The following is a 23,006-nucleotide window of genomic DNA, read 5'->3' as shown; positions in this document are numbered from 1 at the left end:
CCCCACTAATCACACAGCAGCACCCACGTCCCCCACCTCTCCCCAACTCTTCTGCGATCTGCTCAGCGGCTGCTTGGAGCGTGTGGTGGTGGTGGTGAGGGAGGTGGTGAAGGATGTGGTGAGCGAGGTGGTGAGGGAAGGGGAAGCTCTGGTGCTAATGAACCCCGTGGCGCTGCGGGTGAACGGAGGGACCTGTTTGGAACGCGCTTGGTTATTCCTGCGCGACTCGTCTCTTCAATATCAGCTGACGATACCGACTCCTCGTCCTCCTCCTCGTCCTCCTCCTCGTCCTCCTCCTCCGTGTCGTCGTCTTCACTTCACCGACACGGACGCACCTCCGCCCGGATAAAGAGTGGAGGTCGCGCTCCGTTCTTCTCGCGGTGGCGCTGTCATGTCCTCTGCTCTGGTAACGGAGGAGTCCCCACCGCCCGCGTGTCTCTCTCTGCCCGTGGCAGCGTTCTCCTCTCAAACGGACCGGCGTCCCGACTCACGCAGCACGGTCGCTCTCATGTCGACAACTGGACGAGCCGCAGTCTCGGGCCGAAGGAAAGGTCCCGGGCAGGCGCCGATGCGCCTCTCTCGTCCCGCGCCGAAGAGAGGGGGGGGACGCTGCTTCGCCAACCCCCGAGTCCCCGGACACACCCCCCCCCCTCCACGAGTCGAGGAGCCGGACCCCCCAGATCAGCGTGAGCCACCGCTCGGAGTCACGGCCTCTGGGCCCCTTCGCTCCCCGTGCTGCCCTCCTCGCGCGCCGCCGCCGCGGGCCTCGCTGCTCGCTTCGGGCCGCCGGAGTCGCCGCGGGCGGCGCGCGGCGTTGGGGCTCCGCGGGGGCCGCGGGGGGAGAGCGGAGCCCCAAAACGTCCCCGCAGCTGCGCACGTCCATCACGCGCGCTGACATCACCGCCTCGCGCAGCATCCCTCCTCCCGCTCCAGACGACGTCTCCCAACCCCTCCCACCCACCACCACCACCACCACCCACCCACCACCACCACCCACCACCACCCGCCACCCACCACCACCACCCACCCATCACCCACCACTACCCACCACCACCCACCACCACTCGCCACCCACTCCGCGCAGTGCGTAAAGGCGGCTGCAGGAGCAGCGCCGCGACCCCGCGGATTCCGTGCGGGAGTCGAGAGCAAAACAACGGGGGGGGGGGGGGTGATGACACCCAACGCGTGTGTGCGTACGGGTGTCTCTGTGTGTGTAAGTGTGTATGTGTGTATGTGTGTGTGCGTGCGTGTGGGTGTCTCTGTGTAAGTGTGTGTGTGTAAGTGTGTGTGTACTTGCCTGTCTGTATGTGTGTGTATGTGTGTGTATGTGTGTGTGCGTGTGGGTGTCTCTGTGTAAGTGTGTGTAACTGTGTGTGTGTGTACTTGCCTGTCTGTATGTGTATATGTGTGTGTATGTGTGCGTGTGGGTGTCTCTGTGTAAGTGTGTGTAACTAACTGTGTGTGTGTGTACTTGCATGTCTGTATGTGTATATGTGTATGTGTGTGTGCGTGTGGGTGTCTCTGTGTAAGTGTGTGTAACTGTGTATGTGTGTACTTGCCTGTCTGTATGTGTGTGTATGTGTGTGTGCATGCTGCGCGTGTTTATGCTTGTAGGGATCGGCGACCCGAGTTCAGTGAGGATTATCTGAACCGGTCCAGGGCCTCCCCTCGGTCGATTGAGCATCAAATGTGATCTTAGTGCGGTGTGTAAACCTGGCCACTGAGGAGACAAAGGCGGCCGGGCGTGGTGCTGGCCACCCACCACCTTCATATGAGCTCGCTAGCAGCTCTAGCCCCAGCAGTCTGTGACGCTGTGCATGTGTGTGTGCATGTGGTTACATATGAAAAACATGCTCTCTAAGAATAAGAACGGGATTTTACTATTGTACAACTGTAACAATTCGTGTTTGTATAATTACGCAACAATATATATTCACATTTCCCAGCATCACACTTACACCACGTGTGTAAGCTCACGTGTGCATGTGTGTGCACACGTGTATGTATAAGTACACGTGTGCATGTGTGCGCAAGTCAACGGGATTATGTATGCGGCCATGCTTTGTGTGTACTTGCTGTGTACACGCCGTGTACTTGTGCGTACGCGATGTGTATAGACATTGACTATACTCGTGTACTCTTGTACCCCTATACCCGTGTGCTCAGTCGTGTCCTCGCGTGCCCATGTACACATGTATCCAAGCACCCGTGTACCCGTGTATCCGTGTACCCGAGTACCCGTGTACCCATTTGACAGCTGCTCCCCCGTCGCGAACAAGAGGCGGCGAGGAATGTGCGGGGCGCGCTGCTTTATTTGGCGAGGGGAGCCGCGCGCTCCCGGGCGCCTCCAGGGGGGCACGTGGCAGCTGGGGGGGGGGGTCCCGGGGGTGTGGGGGGAGCAGGGGGGTGGGGGGGTGTAGAGTGGGGGGGTGTGGGGGGAGCAGGGGGGTGGGGGGGTGTAGAGTGGGGGGGGTGGGGGGAGCAGGGGGTGGGGGGTGTAGAGTGGGGGGGGTGTGGGGGGAGCATGGGGGTGGGGGGGTGTAGAATGGGGAGGGTGTGTGGGGAGCATGGGGGTGGGGGGTGTGTAGAGTGGGGGGGGGGGGATTTAAGGAGGTGGTGGGGGTCGGGTTCCCATATCCTGCCCCCCCCCCTCTGCACCACGCGGCGCGTGTGTCCATTCACTTGGCGGCGCCGTGTGAATGGACAGCCGCTTGTCAGTACACTGCTGGATGAAGGCCTTCCCGTGCTGTTGTCGGTCATACTTCACCAAGCTGGTGAGCCACAGCTGACTGGTCTGGGGTTCCGGGTCCAAAACTGGGGCCACGCCAAGGCAGTGCCCCTTTGCACGAGTTTGGTCTGATACAAGTCTGTAGATCCTGTGTATTGGGTCCTTTCCGAGTCTCAAGATCCTATGCAGCGCCGCGGAGTCGCCTCTAGGGGGCGCTGAGTGCGCGATCCGCGGGGCCACACGAGGGGCCACACTCGACATTCTCGCGGCGGGACCCAGGATGACGAAGACAAGTGGTGGTGCACATCAAGACCCAAATTAAGAAAGACACGTTCCTTTATCTTAGCTTCACTTCAACTTGGAAATTTTCCACGGAGGTACTTGAAAGCTGCTTGTGTTTTGTCCATGGCTTTGACAAAGTTCTCCATCAGACCCAGCTTTATGTGTAAGGGTGGTAACAAATCTTCCTTGATTCAACAAGTGGTGGCTGCTGAACACTTTTCCTCCCAGGCTCCAATGACTGTCGGAGTGGCCAGTCGATCTTGATGTAGTGGGAGTCTCTCGCACGACAATCCCATTCGCAGAGAAAACATCAATAATTTCTGTATGCAGTCTGCAGACCAAGCAAGAGAGTAACAACCTTCAAATCACCACAAAGCTGCCACTGATGTTGGTCATAGTTTATGCACCTCAAAAATTGTTTCATGTTATCATAGGTTTCCTTCATATGGACTGCATGACCAACTGTAATTGATGGTAAAACATTGCCATTAAGCAGCAAAACAGCTTTAAGACTCATTTTCGATTAATCAATAAACAGTCTCCACTCATCTGGATCATTAACGATGTTGAGGGCTGCCATCACACCATCGATGTTGTTGCAAGCTACAAGATCACCATCCATGAAGAAGAATGGGACAAAATCCTTTTGACGGTCACGAAACATGGAAACCCTAACATCACCTGCCAGGAGATTCTACTGCTGCAGTCTGGAGCCCAACAGCCTCTGCCTTACTCTTGGGTAGTTACAAATCCCTGACAAGGTCTTTCAATTTCACCTTGTGTTATGAGGAGTGGTTCAAAGGAAGAGGATGGTCGAAAATCTTGGTCATGTGACCTTGATGGTTGAGGACTAGACGTTTAATCCTCTTCCTTTTCCTCGTCTGACTCAAGTGAGAATGATTCTGGTGCATCAGGAACCGGCAGTCCTTCTCCATGCGGTACTGGGCGTATAGCTGATGGAATGTTTGGATAATGCACAATCCACTTTTCCTTCTTTGACACACCTTTCCCAACTGGAGGCACAATGCAGAAGTCTCAATTGCCGATTTGATCTGTTGGCTCTCTCCAAATCATTGGCACTGCAAAATGCATAGATTTCCTTTTCCTGTTCAACCATTGCCGAAGATTTGTTGCACAAGTGTTGCAACATATGCCTACATCTTGTCCTGATCTCCAATTTTTCAGCCAAAATAAAGGTGATAGGTTTTCTTAACCATAGTGATTATACTGCGCTTTTGTGATGCAAAAGTCACTTCACCGCAAACATAGCAGAGGTTATCTGCTTTGTTCAGACAAATACGAGGCATCTCTGCTCACTATGGCTAAACAGAAATATGTCCCTTTGCAAAATCAAAAACTGTCAAATAAGAGAGCACGACACTGTATGATTTCTAGAGCTGATATAGGGCAATTGTTCAGCAGAGGGATGTAAGCATAGTTATGATTGCATCATCCATGACTTCTCGGAATAGCATGATGCAATTCATATCATGTACGATGCAATACCAGGTTCAGATTGCATAATTCATTGTTTTGCTCAAGAAGCAAGTGCTGTCCAAACCCAGTCATAGATTTATTCATAGATCCAGTCAAAGATGTATTTTAGCCATTTCTGGTTTAAATTGAGATCCCTTCTCTTTATAACTCACTTATCCGCCATTCCCAAGTCAATGATCGTGTATACTGACCCAGTAGCATAGCTTGAAAACTAGAGCCAATCAACAATTTTAAGCATAATTTTCATTCTCAGTGACCCAGAATTAGTAAAGTTTGACTACATTTATTTCGTAATCATTGTGGCTGTAGCCCCGTGTGATGCTTCCCCTATCTGGCGTTCCCCGTGAGACACACGACGCCAATCGTGACACATCCCGTCCGTCACACGGCGATCGGTGTCTCGGCAGCAGAGTCCGGCTTGCCCGATGCAATGCTGAGGCAATAGCCTCTGTTGGACACGTGTCCTAGTTGGACAATATCACGATATAGTTTACGGTGTTTATGGGTGTCTCATCATTAACAGAAGAAAGAGTTACAGCCGATTTATGGCCGCCCTTCGTCAGAGCCAAAGCGTCGCCACGTCGCGCAGCGAGGGCTCCTCCTGCCCCCGCCTCCACCCAGGCGCATGGTAGCAACGGCGGCGATGAGGGCACCGACGAGTCCCTTGCAAGGGTCACGCCGATGATTCACAGTCGTCTCCATGGCCATCGATGACACGGCCACAGTGGTGGCGATTGAGTTGGTGCAGCCAAGGCTGGTTTGTAATCTTGCATGCAGCGTTCCGTAAATTATTTTGTTTGTCATCATGTACGGAAAGTGTTGTCATTGGGAGAGTGATCCATTGTGGGAACACGGAGCGTGATGAACCAGAGCTCGCCTGGAGGGGGCTGTGCGGGGTGGGGGGCAATTGGGGGGGTCGGGGGAGACAAAGACGGCCGTGTAAGGTCCTGGCCACACCACTCTTCGTGTGCCCTTCGGGTCTTTACGAGGTGCTGGCTAACAGCGCTCCCCTCTGTACATAAGAATCTATGTGGATATGTGTGTAAGTCTGCGTGTGTATGCGTGTGTGGGGAGCGGTGGCGCAGTGGCTAGGGCACTACAAACCCGGCGACCCGAATTCGATTCCCGCTCAAACCTAATTTCTGAGACCGGTCCTGAACCTCCCCTAGGTCGACTCAGCCTTAAATGAGTAGCTGACGGCCGGGCGTGGTGTTGGCCACCCACCTCCTCGTCGGAGCTCGCTGACGGCACTTGCCCCGCAGTCTGTCTCGAGGCTGTACGGGCGAGCTTTGTTTTTGGGTGTGAATGTACGCGTGCGAATGCGGTAATTGCTGACGTGCGCGCCTCTGTTTGCGCGACTTCATTCCTAATCGCGCCCTTATCGACCCGAGGTAAACACTACAATGTGTAAAGACAAACTCCGCCTCAGCGATAAGCGCGTCAAAGCCAACCTTGACATGGGAACCGGCGGTGGGAGGCGAGGGGAGGGGCCCACTCCCCCAACCTCCGCACACACACAAAGACAAAGCGCCCCCGTGTAGCCTTCACAGGTTTTCGTGGTTTAGCGCTGTTATGGATCACCTATTAAGGGCGGAACGGCACACGAGGGGGTGAGTCGCCAATATCACGTCCGGCCGCCATTGTCTCACGAGTGGCGCTGTTGACACATCCCACCATGAACTCATTTGAGGCTGAGTCGATCTAGGGGAGCCCCAGGACCGGTTCAGATAATCGTCACCGGTGTTGGCCGTGAGCGGGAATCGAACCCGGGTCGCCGGGTACAATACACACACGATACACATACAATGCACACACGATACAGACAATACACACACAATACATATACGATACGCACACACGTACCCACCACTTACATACACACAGCCACGCATTAACACACACGCGGTTAAAATGCGGGTTTGCTCATACATACGTACAGACGCACACTGCACACACGTTCACACACACATTGACAAGTACAAACACACATTAACAAAAACACACGTATCAGCACACACATATTGGCACGTACACAGCCCTCGCACCTAAGTAAGCGGTGTTGTGTGTGGCGATCACGGCGCGTCCATGTGAATATTTCCCACGTGGCGATGCCCCAACCCTCGCCTCGGCCCAAGCGGCGAGAGCCTCGCCCTGGTCACCGCGCGGCTGGCGACACGAGCAGTCCGTGAGGAGTCCTGGACAGATGTTTCCAGTGAATGATGCGAGACCCTTACTCCTTGGCTCTTTCGGCAAAGTCACGTAGGTAGAAAATGAAATAGATCACGACGTTTCGGGCGCAACACAAGCCACCTGACGACGGACGCTGGTGTTGCGCCCGAAAGGTCGTGATCTATTTTATTTGATTTTCTACCTACGTGACTTTACCGAAAGAACCAAAGAGTATGGATTACTGCAGTCATGAAAGCTTCAAATCAAGATGATGTGAGACCCGTCTAAAATAGGTGTCATGTCAAGCAATTCACCCTCCTTGCTCGTATAAATACATGGCCACAAAGAGAGCTTTGCTCTGGTGGTGCCCTCAGAGGCCCGGGGTGGTCTGAGACGCCTCAACGGGAAACGCACCGTGGCCCTGTCAGTGTTAAATCACGCTGCGGTGTCAGTCACGCTGTGTGAGTCACGCTGTGTGAGTCACGCTGTGTGAGTCACGCTGCGGTGTCAGTCACGCTGTGTGAGTCACGCGTGTCAGTCTCCTCCATACCGCGGTGTCAGTCACGCTGTGCCTCTCTCTCTATTGCGTATCACTGGAGCCTGGGAGAATAGCAGCTTATATGTGTGCACATTACTTAGCCAGGACATGGCTTCAAGTTGATGTGAAGTGGTGGATTGTTTCAGTACCATCGTTGGATTATCGGAGTTCACGCAGAGATGCATAGACTTGCATAGAAACCAATATACGCAGATCGAAATTCACATACAGCACTCGCATGGAGGGCCGTGCAGACACTATTATATTCACATATAAACCCATGTAATGCCATACATGCTCATATCCTCACACAGAGATCATCCATAGACTCACACAGAGTTCACGGTGGTTGACTGCTATGTGGTCGATGGTGAGGTCAATGTTCCGTCAAATCGCAAGGCTCTGAGCTTCCTTTGATGTCTCACCCATGGAGGCGTGGGGGGGGTCCGTGAGACCGGCGCCATTCCACAGAAGGCGCACGATCCACGGTTGGCGAGGAGGAGGAGGAGGTGGTGGATGATCAAGGCGCGGAGGTTCGTGCCGCGTGTTCAGCTGTTCCACTCACGCTCTGCCACTCACTCGCTGCCAGTCTCACCGCGTCAGCCGCACGCAGAGTCGCGTCTTTCTCACGGCCATGGGCGCGGTCGCTAGATCCATCAAACCCGGACGCGGAACAGTGGGTGGAGGTGGGGGGGGGGCGATCTGGACCACCGTCTTTTGCGTAAATATCAAATCGAGTCGGTGACCTGACGCTGCCTTGCGGAATAGTCCACAGCTGCACGGCACCCCGACCGACCAGCCCCCCCCCCCTCGTTCCCTTTCCTCTCCATCATCAGATCCCCACCCGACCCTCGCCTCTCCGACATCTGACCCCCCCCCCCATTATCGTCACCCGTCTCCCACCATATCCACCCAACATCCTAATGACCCACTCCCTGTTCACCTGATTCCCCATCATCATCATCACGACCATTATCAATCATCATCAATCAGCATGACCCCTTTTACCGCTTTCATCCACCGATCAATTATGCATGCCGACCCCTCCTCCCCCTCCTCCTCCATCCTTCTCTTCAGCACCGCCACCTGTCAACCCCCCTCCAACTCCTTCGTCCACCCTTCTCAAACCCCGCACCTCTCCTACCTTCATGACCACCGCTAGAACTGAATAAAAACCTCTGCCCCCAGGTCGTCCCTGTTTAGTTCTGTAGCCCCATCTCATGGCGCACAGGGACCGTGGCCCCACGCGGGCCTCGCTCCTTCAGATGCCTCTGACGATCACGCTGCTGATGATGCTGATGCCGGCCGTGCGGGGCTCAGGGAGTGCAGGTGAGAGGCGAACAGCGACTGCGAGTGCACCTGTTCGGTCACCTGGATGATCTAATTCATACCTGCGTAATCAATATCACACCTGTGAGAGCATCTTTACACCTGCGTGATCACCTTCACACCTATGTGATCATCTTCACATCTGTGTGGTCAATATCACACCGGTGTGATCAAGATTACACCGGTGTGATCATCATCACACCGGCGTGACCATTGTCACATCTGCGCGGTCATCGTCCCAGCTAGGCGACCAACGCCCCCTGCCCCATTGGCCTCACACCCGGGAGGCATCGCGACCGCTGGGGCGATCGGTGTCGACTCGAACACTGCCTCCAAAGAAACGCGTTGAGATTATTGTTGTTGTTGCTGTTGATCTGCTTGTGCACCACCGCGGGGCGGGATGAGGCACATGCCGGCTGATCTGGGACCAGGCCCTTGCCAATGTCCAGCCATTCAGATTGAGCAAGAGAAGAGGCGCGGTTCGCTCGGACGTCGGTGGTGGGTTGCGCGCGACCGCCGTGACCCGGCCCAGGAGCTCCGTCCTCGTGAGCGCCACTCGTCCGGGAAGCTCGTTCAGTCTGTGGCTCGTACTTGAATCTGAGACGGATTGGGAACGTCGGTGGTGTAGGATCGAGCTGATAGGTGGCCAGGAGCTGGCAGCGAAAATGTTTGATTTATTTAAATCCACAGGTGCTTTTGAGTGTCAACACCCACACCCCTCTCTTACTCGTTCATGGAATTAGCCAAATATCCCAATGTAGCAGTAGCAGGGCCCTCGTGGAAAAAGAGTCATGAAACTCAGTGAAAGTTTTTATTTGTACGCAAAAGGACATTGCTGTAATTATTAATTATCGTGCCACCGGGACAGGGACCTGGCAGAGTGGATGGCGGTGGCGCTCTTCATTCCGCGCGCTCCTGTTGACACCCTGCGTCCGTGTCCGTGCACGCGCGCGTGAACACCGCGCATTGTGCGGTCACTCCATGCCACGTGTTCATCACTGTCTCCGCGACCCCCCCCCCCCCCCCCCCAGCGTGTACGCACGCCGCTCTCGACCTGAACCTGGTGCTGGAGGCGAACCGCGAGACGGGCACCGTGACCCTGGAGGCCATGAAGACGTTCGCGGGAGCCGCGCTCGAGTCGCTCGCCCCCGCGGGAAACTCGTCCCGCGTGGGGCTGTGGCGCTTCGACCGCGACGCGCAGCCGCTGCTGCGCCTGGGAGACGCCGCCTCCGCCGCCAGCGCGGGCTACGTGCTGGGCCTGCTGGAGGTGGCGCGGGGCGGCCGCAACACGGGCGGCGCCCTCGACTTCATCCTGCACGCCGGGTTTCCTCCCGGGCCGGACGACGGGGTCCATCGCACCAAGGTGAGTGCGGGGAGCGCCGGGGAGGGAGGGGGGGGCGCGCAGGGGAGTGCGGGGGAGCCACGGCACACAGGGACGCACGGCCGGGTCGTCTCGTGCGCCGCGTGACCGCCCGCGTGTCTCCAGGTGTTGATGCTGATGACGACCGGACCGGCGGACGAGAGCGTGAGCGGAATCTCCGAGCTGGCGAGCCAGGCCCAGGTGCTCATCGTCACCGTGGGCATCGGGTGAGCGGCCCTCTCAACTCCCATCTCTCCTGGGGTACTCGCTCCTCCTGGACATCTGTTAAAAGAGCGTCATAGCTCATCAGATTTCTCCAGTCTCGATAAATAGTATGATCTGATTTTGATAAAGATTCTGATTTCCCCTGTCTCTCCCTGCTGGCGACCCTTGTCTATCCGTGGTCTACTTTCTCACCTGCCACTTCATTGTGTCTCGCTGTCTCCTATCCATCCTCTCTCCACTGCCTTTCCCTGTCTCTCCCATTCTCTCTATTTTCTTGTCTCTCCATTGCCTCTCCTCTCTCATCACTCTCACCGGTGTCTCCGCTAATCTTTATCGCTCTCTCCTGTATCGCCCTTGTTTGGGAGTTGGACGACGCTTAATATCCATTCTCGCCCTGACCCCCCTTCTCCCCATACTCCCCCCTGCTCCCTCTGCTCCCCAGGTCCCTTGTGGACGAGGAGGAGCTGCAGGCCCTTGCCTCGCTCCCCACGTTCGCGCACCTCTACCCGCTCCAGATCAGCGCGCAAGACGCCCACGTGGTCATGGGCGGCATCTGCAGCGGTGCGTGACCCCGACCCTGACCCCCACATTGACAACTGCTCCCACATCCCATCACTCAGGTGGCCCCGCGTGCTTGCGATGATGATGACGCTGAGGGTCGTGTGCGTGCAGGCACGGGCGTGATGGGCAACTTCCTCTTGAGCCAGGAGACGAGTCAGACCATATTCGACAACGCGGAAAACGGCACAGGTGCGTGATGATGATGACGATCCGCACCTCCGATTAGCACGGGTGGCTACACGCGGTGCGTAAGAAGTTCAATATACATAGGAGCTATGATGATGATTACAAGCGATGATGATGATGATGATGGTGACGAATACTAGCGATGCTGAATCTCGCGTGCAGAGAAGACCCAGACACCGGCGCCGCCGCCGCCCGTGCACCTTGACGGCACGTGCAGCGCGTGGGGCCTGGGCCACGTGCGCACCTTCGACGGCTTCGCGCTGCGCGCGGCGGGCGCGTGCCCCTACGTGGCGGCGCGCGAGTGCGGGGACGGCGCCTCCAGCTTCAGCGTGGAGGTGCGGCGCAGCGCGGGGCGGATCAGCTCCGTGAGCGCGCAGCTCGACGGCCTCGCGCTCTCCGTCTCCCGCGACGGGAACGTGACCGCGCGCGGGGAGAGGTACGCGGACGCCGCACCCGAGCACGCGTGCACACGCCTCGCCTGCACGCACACGCGCCTCCATGCAGCGAGCCTAGCTGAGCGTACCCGGACCCGTGTGAGCGCACCTGAATGAACTTGAACTTCCCTGAACGCATCAAAGTACTACCGAGCACGCTGTTTAAACACGCGTGAGACATGAGAACACACAAGAAGCACACGTGAGTGCAGCTGATCAATACCGGGGCGTACTTCAGCGCCCCTGCGCACCTGTTGGTGCACACGTGGCCTCCCCGCGTGGTACAGGATCTGTGCGCTGATGATGCGGCGCGCGACGCGACTGTGTTTGTCCGTGGGGTGCGCCTCCTCTGGCGTGGCCTCTTGTGTCGGAACGTTGACTAGCACCGCGTTCATCGTGCTCCACGTGAACTCGTGCCGCCTCCTCCCTCCCGTGTGATCACGTGTGCCGCGTGCTGTGCTCTGTGTTAACCCGTGGGTGCTGTCTGCGTGCTGAGCTCAATGCTGTCCGCTCCCTCCCGTGTGGGCGAGCAGGGTCCGCCTGCCGTTCAGCGACACCGGCGTGCAGGTGACGCGCGTGGGCGCCTACACGACCGTGCGCATGCGCAACGTGGTGGAGCTTCGTCTCAGCGTGGACCAGTCCCTCACGGTGCCTCCCCACGCCGCTCGGCCCGTTCAGCCCCCCCCCCCCGTCCACCCACGCAGCATTCACATCCATATCCACCACCACGCGCATAGTTCACGCATACTCAGCACACCGCTCCTGCTACTTTACCCGCCATAGCATGGCAGGCGCTGTCTCGGACCTCACTCCACGTGTTGCGCCCACAGATTTCCGTGGACAAGAAGTTCAAGGGGCGCATGTGTGGCCTGTGCGGGGACTACAACCAGGACCCCGTGAACTCCGAGTTCAAGGACGGTGAGCGCCGTGATCCCTCAGCTGCCACGAGGCAGTCTCTTATAACCACGGGCATGGCGGCCATGCGCGTGCCTGTCAATCCAGACAACTGGAGGCAAGGGTTGTTGGATCACAGACGCTGGTTTTGAAACTTCCAAACCCGTTCGGCTGTGAGGTGGTCAAGAGTTGGCAGTGCCCACAAGCGGGTTCATGAACCCGGCCATGCGGACTGGGTGTTGTTGAGATGGGTTGTCTGCGGGTACTCCAGGATCTTCCCACTTACAAAGCGTCCACTAAAATTGGCCAAACATCCCAGTGTAGCAGCTCCCTGCTGAAGACGCACCTTAACCCTCCCGTGCCACTGGCGTCGTCCTTGCGCCCTCTGCCCCCCCCCCTCCCCCCCCCCCATCGTGCGGCAGGCGGCTCCACGGCAGGGCCAGAGGCTGGCAACCTGAATGGTGGGAGTTCAACTCCTGGTTGGGCATTGACTCAGCCCATCATCCCTCCCTCTAAGCTTGATAAAATAGGAACCACTTTGTGGGGGGGGGGGGGAATTAACAGCGGTTGTTTCTACGGATAGACTTCGCCCCCTTTAATATGAATGTGGAATTATCACCGCTGGCTCGGTGGTGTAAGCACGGTCTGACTTGTTATAGATAGCGAAGTACCTTGGAGTACTCATTGGAAGTCATTGGTAACAGCTTCTGTGTTTCTATTTGGCCGCAGCTGTTAACAGAGGCGATAAGAACTCAAATAACCCCCCCCACACCCCACGTCTCGTGGTGGCGATTCGCAGTCAATGACTCCTGGCTCCACCACCGCAGCGTGGATCACGTGGTGTTGCTCTCCACCGCAGCGACAGTCGTACCAATGAGGAGCTGATCCGACATTCCCCTCGCCCCTCCACTCCTCCCCGTCCTTCGGCGAAAGCCCTTCCGTGATCCCTCAGTACCCTCACTCGTTTCTCAATCCGCGTAGCACGCCCCTGCCATCTAGATCGTTCCATTCTGTGTCACCGTGTTGTAAGCTGTGTGATGGAGCGCCGATAACTATTTATTCGATGCTCGGGGTCGTTCCCGCTCATAAACCACCCAAAGCTGTCTCCGGGGAGACGGGCATCCGCGTGCACTTTGTCGGTGATGGCTTTGCCTCCACCTCCCCCGTCACACCGCGGGGTGGCGACGCCTCTCGGCCAAGCCGGTGCCTTCGCCGTTCGCGTGCAGCGACGCACGTGGGAAGGAGTGGGCGGATTGTCTGCTTGTTTATTTTGTCGCGGACATCAATAACAATGATGTACATTTGTAAAGTGGCGAGTTTCATCCGTACATCGCAATGCGCCCCGTGTACGGAAACTAGGAACGAGATGGAACCTGCAGGGCACAGGGCCAGGACTAGGGGGTGAGAGGCCAGTTTAGAGCGGCGAGTCTTCGAGACAGACTGCATCTTTGTTAACGACTCTGATCGCCGTGTTAGCCAAGGCGAAGCGTTGTTCCAAAGCTTGGAGGCTGCACGGCAACAGCCCGGCCAGCCCAGGGGCAGAGCCTTGACCTCGGAGTCCTAGTTAGAAGAAGGGGATGCGAAGGTGCATCGCCAGGACGCGACCCCAACTGAGGCCACAGCGATCGTCCATGGTGGTTGACATCGGGACCGGTCCTCCCGCGCCCCCTTGACACGAAAAATCCCAATTCCGTGACCGATATGAAGGTGTGTGGAGAGGCATTAAACCAGCAGTGGAATGAGAACGAGCTGAGATGCATTGTACTGATTACACGTCGTCTGAACACAGCACCTCTCATATCTTTACGAGAACACAACTCTCATTCGGTGTGAACTCTGCTAAACCCACCGCGTCCGTTCACGTCTTTGGCCACGCGGCACAGAGCTCACTGCGACGCGGGGCAATGGCTCTGCACGACCGCGCGGAGTGCAGTTGCCGGCGCGCGCCACAAGATGCCGCGATTTAATCACGAACGGCGGCGTGGACAAGCGGGCCCCCGAGTACCTCGTAGCAGAGGTGTGGACTCGAGTCATGTGACTTGGACTCGAGTCAGACTCGAGTCATGAATTTGATGACTTCAGACTCGACTTGGACTTGCATAACAATGACTTTGTCCCACCTCTGCCTCGTAGAGCGCCGGCGTTGAGCCCTGGCAGTTTGCGATTCGCTTACGAGGCTCAGATCATGCGCGAGTTTGCTTCGCTCTGTTGATAAACGCGACGCGACTCGGACAATGGGCGCAGCGTCGCGACTTTGGTCGCGACGATTGACGTGTGCCACTTATACCGTGTCCCGTGTCCCATGTCCCGTGTCCCGTGCACAATGTCCCGTGTCCCATGTCCCGTGTCCCATGTCCCGTGTCCCGTGCACAATGTCCCATGTCCCGTGTCCCATGCCTCGTGTCCCCCATTCTCACATCTTCTGTTCCCTGTCCCGTGCTCCCATCCATTCCCCTGACTGACGCCTGCTCCCCGTGTCCCAGACATGCGCACGGTCGCCGACTTCGTAAAGGCGCAGAAGCTCGCGGACGGCAGTGCGGTTTGCACCGAGGATACGGCGCCTCCGGGACCCCCCGCGCTCAACTGCTCCAGACACGTGAGGAGCCGCGCTCAGCTGGCGCACCTTGAGCACGTGACCTACGCACCCCCCCCCGGAGCGGTGCCTAGACCCCCGTGCCCCCCTCTTATCCGCACCCCTCCCCCCCGTCCCTCTCTAGGTGGACACCTGCCGCGCGTTCACGCAGCTCCCCGCCTTCTCCGGGTGCGAGGACGTCGGGGTGGACGTGCACGCGCTCGTGGTCGCGTGCACGCGGGACGTGTGCGCGTGCGTGGAGACGTGGGGGCTGCCCCCCGCGGAGTGCGCCTGCGACTCCCTGGCGGAGCTCTCGCGGCAGTGCGCGCTCGCGGGGGGCCGCCCGGGGGCGTGGAGGAACTCCCAGCTGTGCCGTGAGTGCCGCTCAACCACCCACTCACCCACCCACTCACCCACCCACTCACTTACTCACCCACCCACTCACTTACTCACCCACTCACCCACCACCCACTCACCCATTCACTCACTCACCCACTCACCCACCCACTCACTTACTCACTCACCCGGCCACTCACTCGGCCATCACTCATTCTGCAATTCTTTCAGTCATACATTCATTCATCACTCACTCATATATCACTCATCAATATCACTCATCCACCATTCACTCACCCACACATAATTCATTCAATCATTCATCGCTGATCTATCACTCACTCGCCTATCATTTACTCACTTGTGAATCACTCACTCATCGGGAAAGGGGTGATAAGGAAAGGGGTGGCGAGGGGGGGGCTGTGAATGTCAGGAAATGAATGAAATTCGCACTCACTCATTGAGGGACGGGGTTGTAGAGATAGGGCAGTGGGGGTGCGGAGGGAAGGGGAAATAAGGGGTGGACAAGGGGCTGAGGGGGACATCTCACAGGGAAGCATCGACTGAGATGATTCCCAACCTCACGGGACACACAGCACATGCCCCGTGCGTGGTAAGGATGACTCGATGCGTTGCGTAAAATTCCTTCACTGGGTCCCCGAATCCAGCCGCTGGAAGGAGGGCGACTCAGAGGCGCCAGGAGGAGGGGTCACGATCACGAGTGGGACGACAGGAGCAGCCACGCGATGAACCGGCGCTACATTACGCCCCCGCCACCCTCTGCGATTCTCTATATATGAAGGTGTAATCGGCCAAGCAATGAGTGTTCACCCGAAGAAAACCCATGTGTGCGAGGGGGCAACACTCGATATCATACAGATGGGACAGACGGAGTCCACACTTCGCTGTACCGTCTTCTCTTCGACGCCCGCGGGAAGGGGCTTTCACAGCACGTGTGCGAGACACCACGCCCTCGCTGCTGCCTCCGCAGCGCAGCGTAGCCACCACCGAATCACCGCATCCCCGGTTGAGGAGGGGGAGGGTGGTGGGTAGACGGCTGCGCTTGGAGTGAGTTCCGATGCTCGGTGGTGGCGTGTGCGCAGTGATTTTCGTTGCCCTCCGGCCCCGCGTGGAGCTGCGCTGACTTCAGCCCCGCAGCGCTTCACGCAATGCGCCAGCAGCACCCCGCCGCCTGCCACTGTTTGCTCGGAGTCTGACCCCCGGCGGTAGCGGCGGCTCAACTCTGTTTGGGTTTTGGTGTTGAACAGTCGCGTGGCTCATTGAGATTTAGACCCACGGGGTTGGACACTCGCACGGGGTCAGCGAGAGTTAGGACCATGGCTAGATACGTCTCATGGATCTTTTAGGATTTAGAGGCAGCGTTATGTGCACACTTTGCGCGTGGTGTCAAACGACATCATAAACGTAGCTACCGGGGTCATTTTACTGGGCGCGTTTATGCAAACACAGCACAGCCATAAACCCCACGGAACGCAGAGAACATTGCCTCTCGAACCCCCCCCCCCCCCCCCGTCACCCTCCGTGCACTCTGTCTCCTTCGCTCCGAGACCTTGACGCTGACCTCGACCCTTGCCTCGACGTCAGCTCCGGCTCAACGTCGTAATGATCGCCGCTGGGGGTAGGGGGGGCACGCTGGACAGCCCGCGTGCTTACGTGACCCCGTGACCTCCTCGTGCCGAGTGTCCTTGTGAGGAGTTGTCGTAGCCGGTCTTTGCACTTCACCCGACTTCCTCTCACTCACTTCGTTTCTTCACACACTCAAGTGAGTCAGAGCAGCCGACTGCGTACACCATTGCAGCAATACAGGATCATAAACAACACACACACACATACACATATAGGGGAAAGGTGGTAAGGGATGCAACACATTGCCAAAGGGCGAGAGAGGTAAAGGGGAGGGAGGAGGTCACAGAGTGCTGCTCTATACAAGCAAATGCAATCATCAATGGGTGTAGCCGTAATCAAGAAATGGAGATGAATAACAATCAAAATAAAGCATCATAACTACAAAGTGTTGGTCCCCTCGTAGAGAAGACGCCTTACGTGGTAATGCACGTGATGACGCTGCCGCGAGCGCGCGTGATAAGAAGTTCTTTGATTTGTTTTTGGAGGAGGGAAGGGGGTCAATGTGTGTAGAACGTGATGATGGTGAGATAAGATTCGGCCGAGGAGGGGTGAATCGGCGGCTCTGCAGGGCTCCTCCCAGAGTGGCCGTGCTGCGGCGCAGACCTGACTCGCGCCGATCGCGCGCAGCCGCCTTGGTGAGTCGCCACCATCCTGCAGAGCCGCAGCTCTTCTTGGCCATAGCGGCGGAGGCGACAACAGCATACATGCAGCTTTGCGGCATTCCATGCGCTCGTAATATGCGTAAGGCATACAAAGTACGAGCACACGACGCAACTATAGAGGCAATGTGGGAGGGGCATTGAAGAGTTACTGGTGATGACCACTCACAACATGTTCATCATCGCCTCTCGCTGGATACATTGAAGGGGAGGTGGATCAGGGGTCGTGGTTGATGCTGCGGCTGCCGTGTCTACTCTTTGGCCTGAAGCTCAGTTCTGTGGACTTTTCTTGATTGAGCGCAAGGTTATGTGGTCGATCTCAAAAGTCTTAGTCGCAAACTTGGTGCAATGAGAACGGTTATTGAGAAATTAGACTGTCTAATTATAGATTAAAGTTTCCCAAGTAAACTAACGGACAGTCTCAAAGGCTTCGCTGAAGTCCAGGGAGATGACAAGAACGTACTTGTTTGTGGTGAGCAAGCCAGCAACAAGCTTTCTTTTATCTGCAAATATCGCTCTCAATAAAGTAGGCAGCAGTGCATATTGCAAAGGATGGGGATGGTACAGGGGGCATAGAACAACTAGAATGAAAAAATCCCGCCACGATCTCAGCAGCGAACACCGATTGAACAAAATAAACTGGCAATGGCCATTTTCCGAGCTCTGAGCTCGACATCACTCAGATGCTGAGGTTCCTAAACGGGTTTCACGCCCAGTGAGTCGACGGTCTCAGTGCGGTCCACACCGAGCGAGTCACGGAGCCAACCGATTAGCACGGTTGGCTAAGTGCGGTGCAAAAGAAGTTTAACATACAAAGAGGAGATACAGAGATACGTGCCACGTCCCGAAACGACACGTGGCGCCAGCAGGATCTGGAGCTAACGACAGTGGAAGAGAAGAACCACTCTCCACTCAAAAAACACTCCACACAAGAAACACTCTCCACTCAAAAAACCCTCCACACAAGAAACACTCTCCACTAAAAAACAATCCAAACAAGAAACGCTCTCCACTCAAAAAAACACTCTACCCAATAAACACTCTCCACTCAAAAAAACACCGCACACAAGAAACACTCTCCACGTGGCAATTATTTCCAGGGGTCCATGGCCCGACTTTGATGGTGGCCGTGTATCTCCCTGTCTCCCGTTGTGTCCCCCATCTCCCCGTGTTTCCTCGTCTCCCCGCGTCGCGTCCCCACGCAGCCGCCTCGTGTCCCGACGCGATGCAGCACTCGGAGTGCGGCACCAGCTGCCTGGACACGTGCTCCAACCCCACGGCCAGCGCCCTGTGCGAAGATGCCTGCCTCGACGGCTGCTTCTGCCCCCCTGGTACCCGAACTCACCTGCCCCGCTCACCTACCACACTCACCTGCCCTACCCACCTGCCACACTCACCTGCCTCACCTACCTGTCCCACTTATCTGCCACATTCACTTGCCCGACCCACCTAAACACACAGATGCTCATTATCACTCAGCATCACACACTTCACACTCAACATCTCACACGCTCGACAAGACAACCCATCTTAATCATCATCGACATTCCAATTATTTATCCAGGAAAACCTGAGTATCAAGACATTTTCAGGAGGATCCTGCAGTGAGATGTTTGTCCAATTTCACTTAAGGGGTAACACTGAGCCTAGCGTTCAAGCTATTTTTCGAACGATGCCTCCACGTAGCCCTAGCCTATAACACCTCGTACTGCATTCCTAGTCTCTCAGAAGCCAAGCACCATGCTCTCAGGATTAATTGTTCATAGCCAATCTCCGATTGATAGAATGAGGTTTATTTCGGCACGATACACGTGAAACAGGAAGCACATCGCCCATTCTCCTGCCCCCCACCCACCTTGCAACCCCCCCACCGTCTCTTCCCCTGCCCCCTCCCCCAGGCACGGTGATGGATGATGTGGACGAGGCGCAGGGCGGGCGCTGCGTGCCGGTGGAGCAGTGCTCCTGCGTGTTCGACGGCAGGCAGTACCCCCCCGGCGGGGTGCTGGGGACCCCCTGCAGTAAATGGTACCAGCCCCTTGCCCTTGTCGTAACCACCTTGCAGTCGGGATAGGACCCCCCCCCCTCCTCCTCCATGTGCCTATCCCCTCTCTCTCTGCTGCGGGTTGGGGACCCGCGCGGCGCGGGCTCAGCCTGTGCCCTGGAGCACCGCGGAGCTCCGACTCCACCTCGCTTGGCCGCACCGCCTCCTCCCTGAGGCGTGGTGGGGGGGGGGGGGGTGGCCGGGGTGAGGAGCTACTCCGAGTGTGCCGCTCTCACCGTGGGTGTGCTGCTCTAACCCGTGCCCCCCCCCCCCCCGTGTGACACAGCGAGTGCGTAGGGGGCCAGTGGAACTGCTCGAGTCTGCCGTGCCCGGGGATGTGCAAGCTGGAGGGCGGCTCCCACTTCACCACCTTCGACCACCGCACCTACACCTTCCACGGGAACTGCCTCTACACCCTCTCACAGGTGAGCGCGCTGCCCAGGGGACCAGCTGTGGGTGGTGACGAGGTGTGGGTGGTGACGAGGTGTGGGTGATGACGAGGTGTGGGTGGTGACGAGGTGTGGGTGGTGACGAGGTGTGGGTGGAGACGAGGTTGGGGTGGTGACGAGGTGGGGGTGGTGACGAGGTGTGGGTGGAGACGAGGTGTGGGTGGTGACGAGGTGTGGGTGGTGATGAGGTGTGGGTGGTAAGGTGGTAACTCTGTGCCGGGTTCCACATCTCCGAGTCACATTCAAGCTTTTGTTCGTTTGTGGAATCGCGTGCACTGCAGGTCAGATCTCTGTGCAGACTGTCACGATCAACACCATGCATGACTCAGAATTAGTCTATTTTTGGTGAGATCATTGTGTAGGTAAGATGCAAACGCTACGTATCCCAAATTTCGGTTGCTTTTTAACATTCCCCTTCTGGTTTGCCGAGCAATAAATAAAGTTGGCACCGTGGCCCATAATAGAAGGGTTTGTTTGGGTTAGTTCGGGTAAATATAGATGTGTCGATTTAAAGCTTTCGTGACTGCAGGGATTCATCTTCTTGGTTCTTTCGGTAAAGTCACGTAGAAGGGAAGTAATAAAATAATAAAAAATAAAACATACTAAAAATATTTTATTTTATTATGTTTTATTTTTATTATTTTATTACTTCCCTTCTACGTGACTTTACCGAAAGAACCAAGAAGATATAGATGTGTCGTTAACCCACCACCACCCGACACAGCCAATGAGTAAGGTTTGTCACGTAAACAAAAGTGCCAATTAATTACTACTTCAGCACACCGGTGTTTTGGAGGCATTTCTATTTACGCGATCTAACCCAAGCAATACATGTAATATGAATGATAGGGGTCACGGCAGCCTTCGTGTTAAACCGGCATTCTCCCATGACGCAACAACTTGATTTGATCACCATGATGGAGACGAAGGCGGCCGGGCGTGGTACTGGCCACCCACCCACCTCGTGTGCCGTGCCAGTGTTAATAGGTGCTCGCCAACAGCGCTGGCCTCAAGAGTCTGTCGAAGGCCACACGGGGGATCTTTGTCTTTGCATCAGGACTGCGCAGGACGTGTGTGTACCGTGTGTGTACCGTGCGTGTACCGTGCGTGTGTACCGTGCGTGTATCCTGCGTGTGTACCGTGCGTGTACCGTGTGTGTACCACTGTGCTTGTGTGTATCATGTGTGCGTGTATCATGTATCGTGAATGTGTGTATCATGTGTGCGTGTATCATGTATCGTGCATGTGTGTATCATGTGTGTGTGTATGTATCATGTATCCTGCCTGTGTATCATGTGCGTGTGTATCGTGTGTGTGTCCTGCGCGTGTGTGTATCCTGCGTGTGTGTGTACCGTGCGTGTACCGTGTGTGTGCCACCGTGCTTGTGCATCAGGACTGCGCAGGACGCGAGTTCACGATCCTCGCCGAGCTGCGGTCGTGCTCCTCCACGAGCCGCGCCACGTGCCTCACCTCCGTGTCGCTGCTGCTGGCGCACGGCGGCGAGGTGAGCATCCTCACCACTCACCAACATCACCCACCACTCACCTCGCCCTACTCACCAACATCACCCACCACTCACCTCGGCCTACTCACCAACATCACCCACCACTCACCTCGCCCTACTCACCAACATCACCCACCACTCACCTCGCCCTACTCACCAACATCACCCACCACTCACCTCGCCCTACTCACCAACATCACCCACCACTCACCTCGCCCTACTCACCAACATCACCCACCACTCACCTCGCCCTACTCACCAACATCACCCACCACTCACCTCGCCCTGCTCACCAACATCACCCACCACTCACCTCGCCCTACTCACCAACATCACCCACCACTCACCTCGCCCTACTCACCAACATCACCCACCACTCACCTCGCCCTACTCACCAACATCACCCACCACTCACCTCGCCCTACTCACCAACATCACCCACCACTCACCTCGCCCTACTCACCAACATCACCACCTCACCTCGCCTACTCACCAACATCACCCACCACTCACCTCGCTCTCCTCACCAACATCACCCACCACTCACCTCGCCCTACTCACCAACATCACCCACCACTCACCTCGCCCTACTCACCAACATCACCCACCACTCACCTCGCCCAACTCACCAACATCACCCACCACTCACCTCGCCCTACTCACCAACATCACCCACCACTCACCTCGCCTTACACACCAACATCACCCACCACTCACCTCGCCCTACTCACCAACATCACCCACCACTCACCTCGCCCTACTCACCAACATCACCCACCACTCACCTCGCCCTACTCACCAACATCACCCACCACTCACCAACATCACCCACCACTCACCTCGCCCTGCTCACCAACATCACCCACCACTCACCTCGCCCTACTCACCAACATCACCCACCACTCACCTCGCCCTGCTCACCAACATCACCCACCACTCACCTCGCCCTACTCACCAACATCACCCACCACTCACCTCGCCCTACTCACCAACATCACCCACCACTCACCTCGCCCTACTCACCAACATCACCCACCACTCACCTCGCCCTACTCACCAACATCATCCACCACTCACCAACATCACCCACCACTCACCTCGCCCTGCTCACCAACATCACCCACCACTCACCTCGCCCTACTCACCAACATCACCCACCACTCACCTCGCCCTACTCACCAACATCACCCATCACTCACCTCGCCCTGCTCACCAACATCACCCACCACTCACCTCGCTCTGCTCACCAACATCACCCACCACTCACCTCGCCCTACTCACCAACATCACCCACTACTCACCTCGCTCTACTCACCAACATCACCCACCACTCACCTCGCCCTGCTCACCAACATCACCCACCACTCACCTCGCCCTACTCACTAACATCACCCACCACTCACCTCGCCCTGCTCACCAACATCACCCACCACTCACCTCGCCCTACTCACCAACATCACCCACCACTCACCTCGCTCTACTCACCAACATCACCCACCACTCACCTCGCTCTACTCACCAACATCACCCACCACTCACCTCACCCTGCTCACCAACATCACCCACCACTCACCTCGCCCTACTCACCAACATCA

The 23,006-nt window shown here is 56.7% G+C and overlaps 2 protein-coding genes across 2 annotated transcripts in view; both read left to right on the top strand.

The window, feature by feature from the left end:
- Positions 1 to 8,434: 8,434 nt before the first annotated feature.
- On the top strand, positions 8,435 to 10,886 carry LOC133351303 (uncharacterized). Its single transcript, XM_061566403.1, has 5 exons — positions 8,435 to 8,543; positions 9,575 to 9,906; positions 10,030 to 10,130; positions 10,571 to 10,689; positions 10,801 to 10,886. The coding sequence occupies exons 1-5, from the start codon at positions 8,435 to 8,437 to the stop codon at positions 10,884 to 10,886; spliced, it is 747 nt and encodes a 248-aa protein (XP_061422387.1).
- Positions 10,887 to 11,084: 198 nt separating this feature from the next.
- LOC133351302 (mucin-2-like) overlaps positions 11,085 to 23,006 on the top strand; it is a 29,858-nt gene continuing 17,936 nt past the window's right edge. The window contains exons 1-9 of the mRNA XM_061566402.1: positions 11,085 to 11,311; positions 11,843 to 11,957; positions 12,140 to 12,227; positions 14,687 to 14,799; positions 14,921 to 15,149; positions 18,623 to 18,748; positions 19,316 to 19,442; positions 19,745 to 19,883; positions 21,301 to 21,411. Coding sequence (XP_061422386.1) covers positions 11,910 to 11,957; positions 12,140 to 12,227; positions 14,687 to 14,799; positions 14,921 to 15,149; positions 18,623 to 18,748; positions 19,316 to 19,442; positions 19,745 to 19,883; positions 21,301 to 21,411 — 981 coding nt within the window. The 5' untranslated portion in view covers positions 11,085 to 11,311; positions 11,843 to 11,909. The remainder of the gene's footprint in view (positions 11,312 to 11,842; positions 11,958 to 12,139; positions 12,228 to 14,686; positions 14,800 to 14,920; positions 15,150 to 18,622; positions 18,749 to 19,315; positions 19,443 to 19,744; positions 19,884 to 21,300; positions 21,412 to 23,006) is intronic.

Source organism: Lethenteron reissneri, chromosome 37 (genome assembly GCF_015708825.2).
Source record: "Lethenteron reissneri isolate LAM-NWPU_2019-01 chromosome 37, ASM1570882v1, whole genome shotgun sequence".
Taxonomy (NCBI): Eukaryota; Metazoa; Chordata; class Hyperoartia; order Petromyzontiformes; family Petromyzontidae; genus Lethenteron; species Lethenteron reissneri.
The sequence above is the reverse complement of the archived record's forward strand: the minus strand, read 5'-3'. Positions and strand labels throughout refer to the sequence as shown.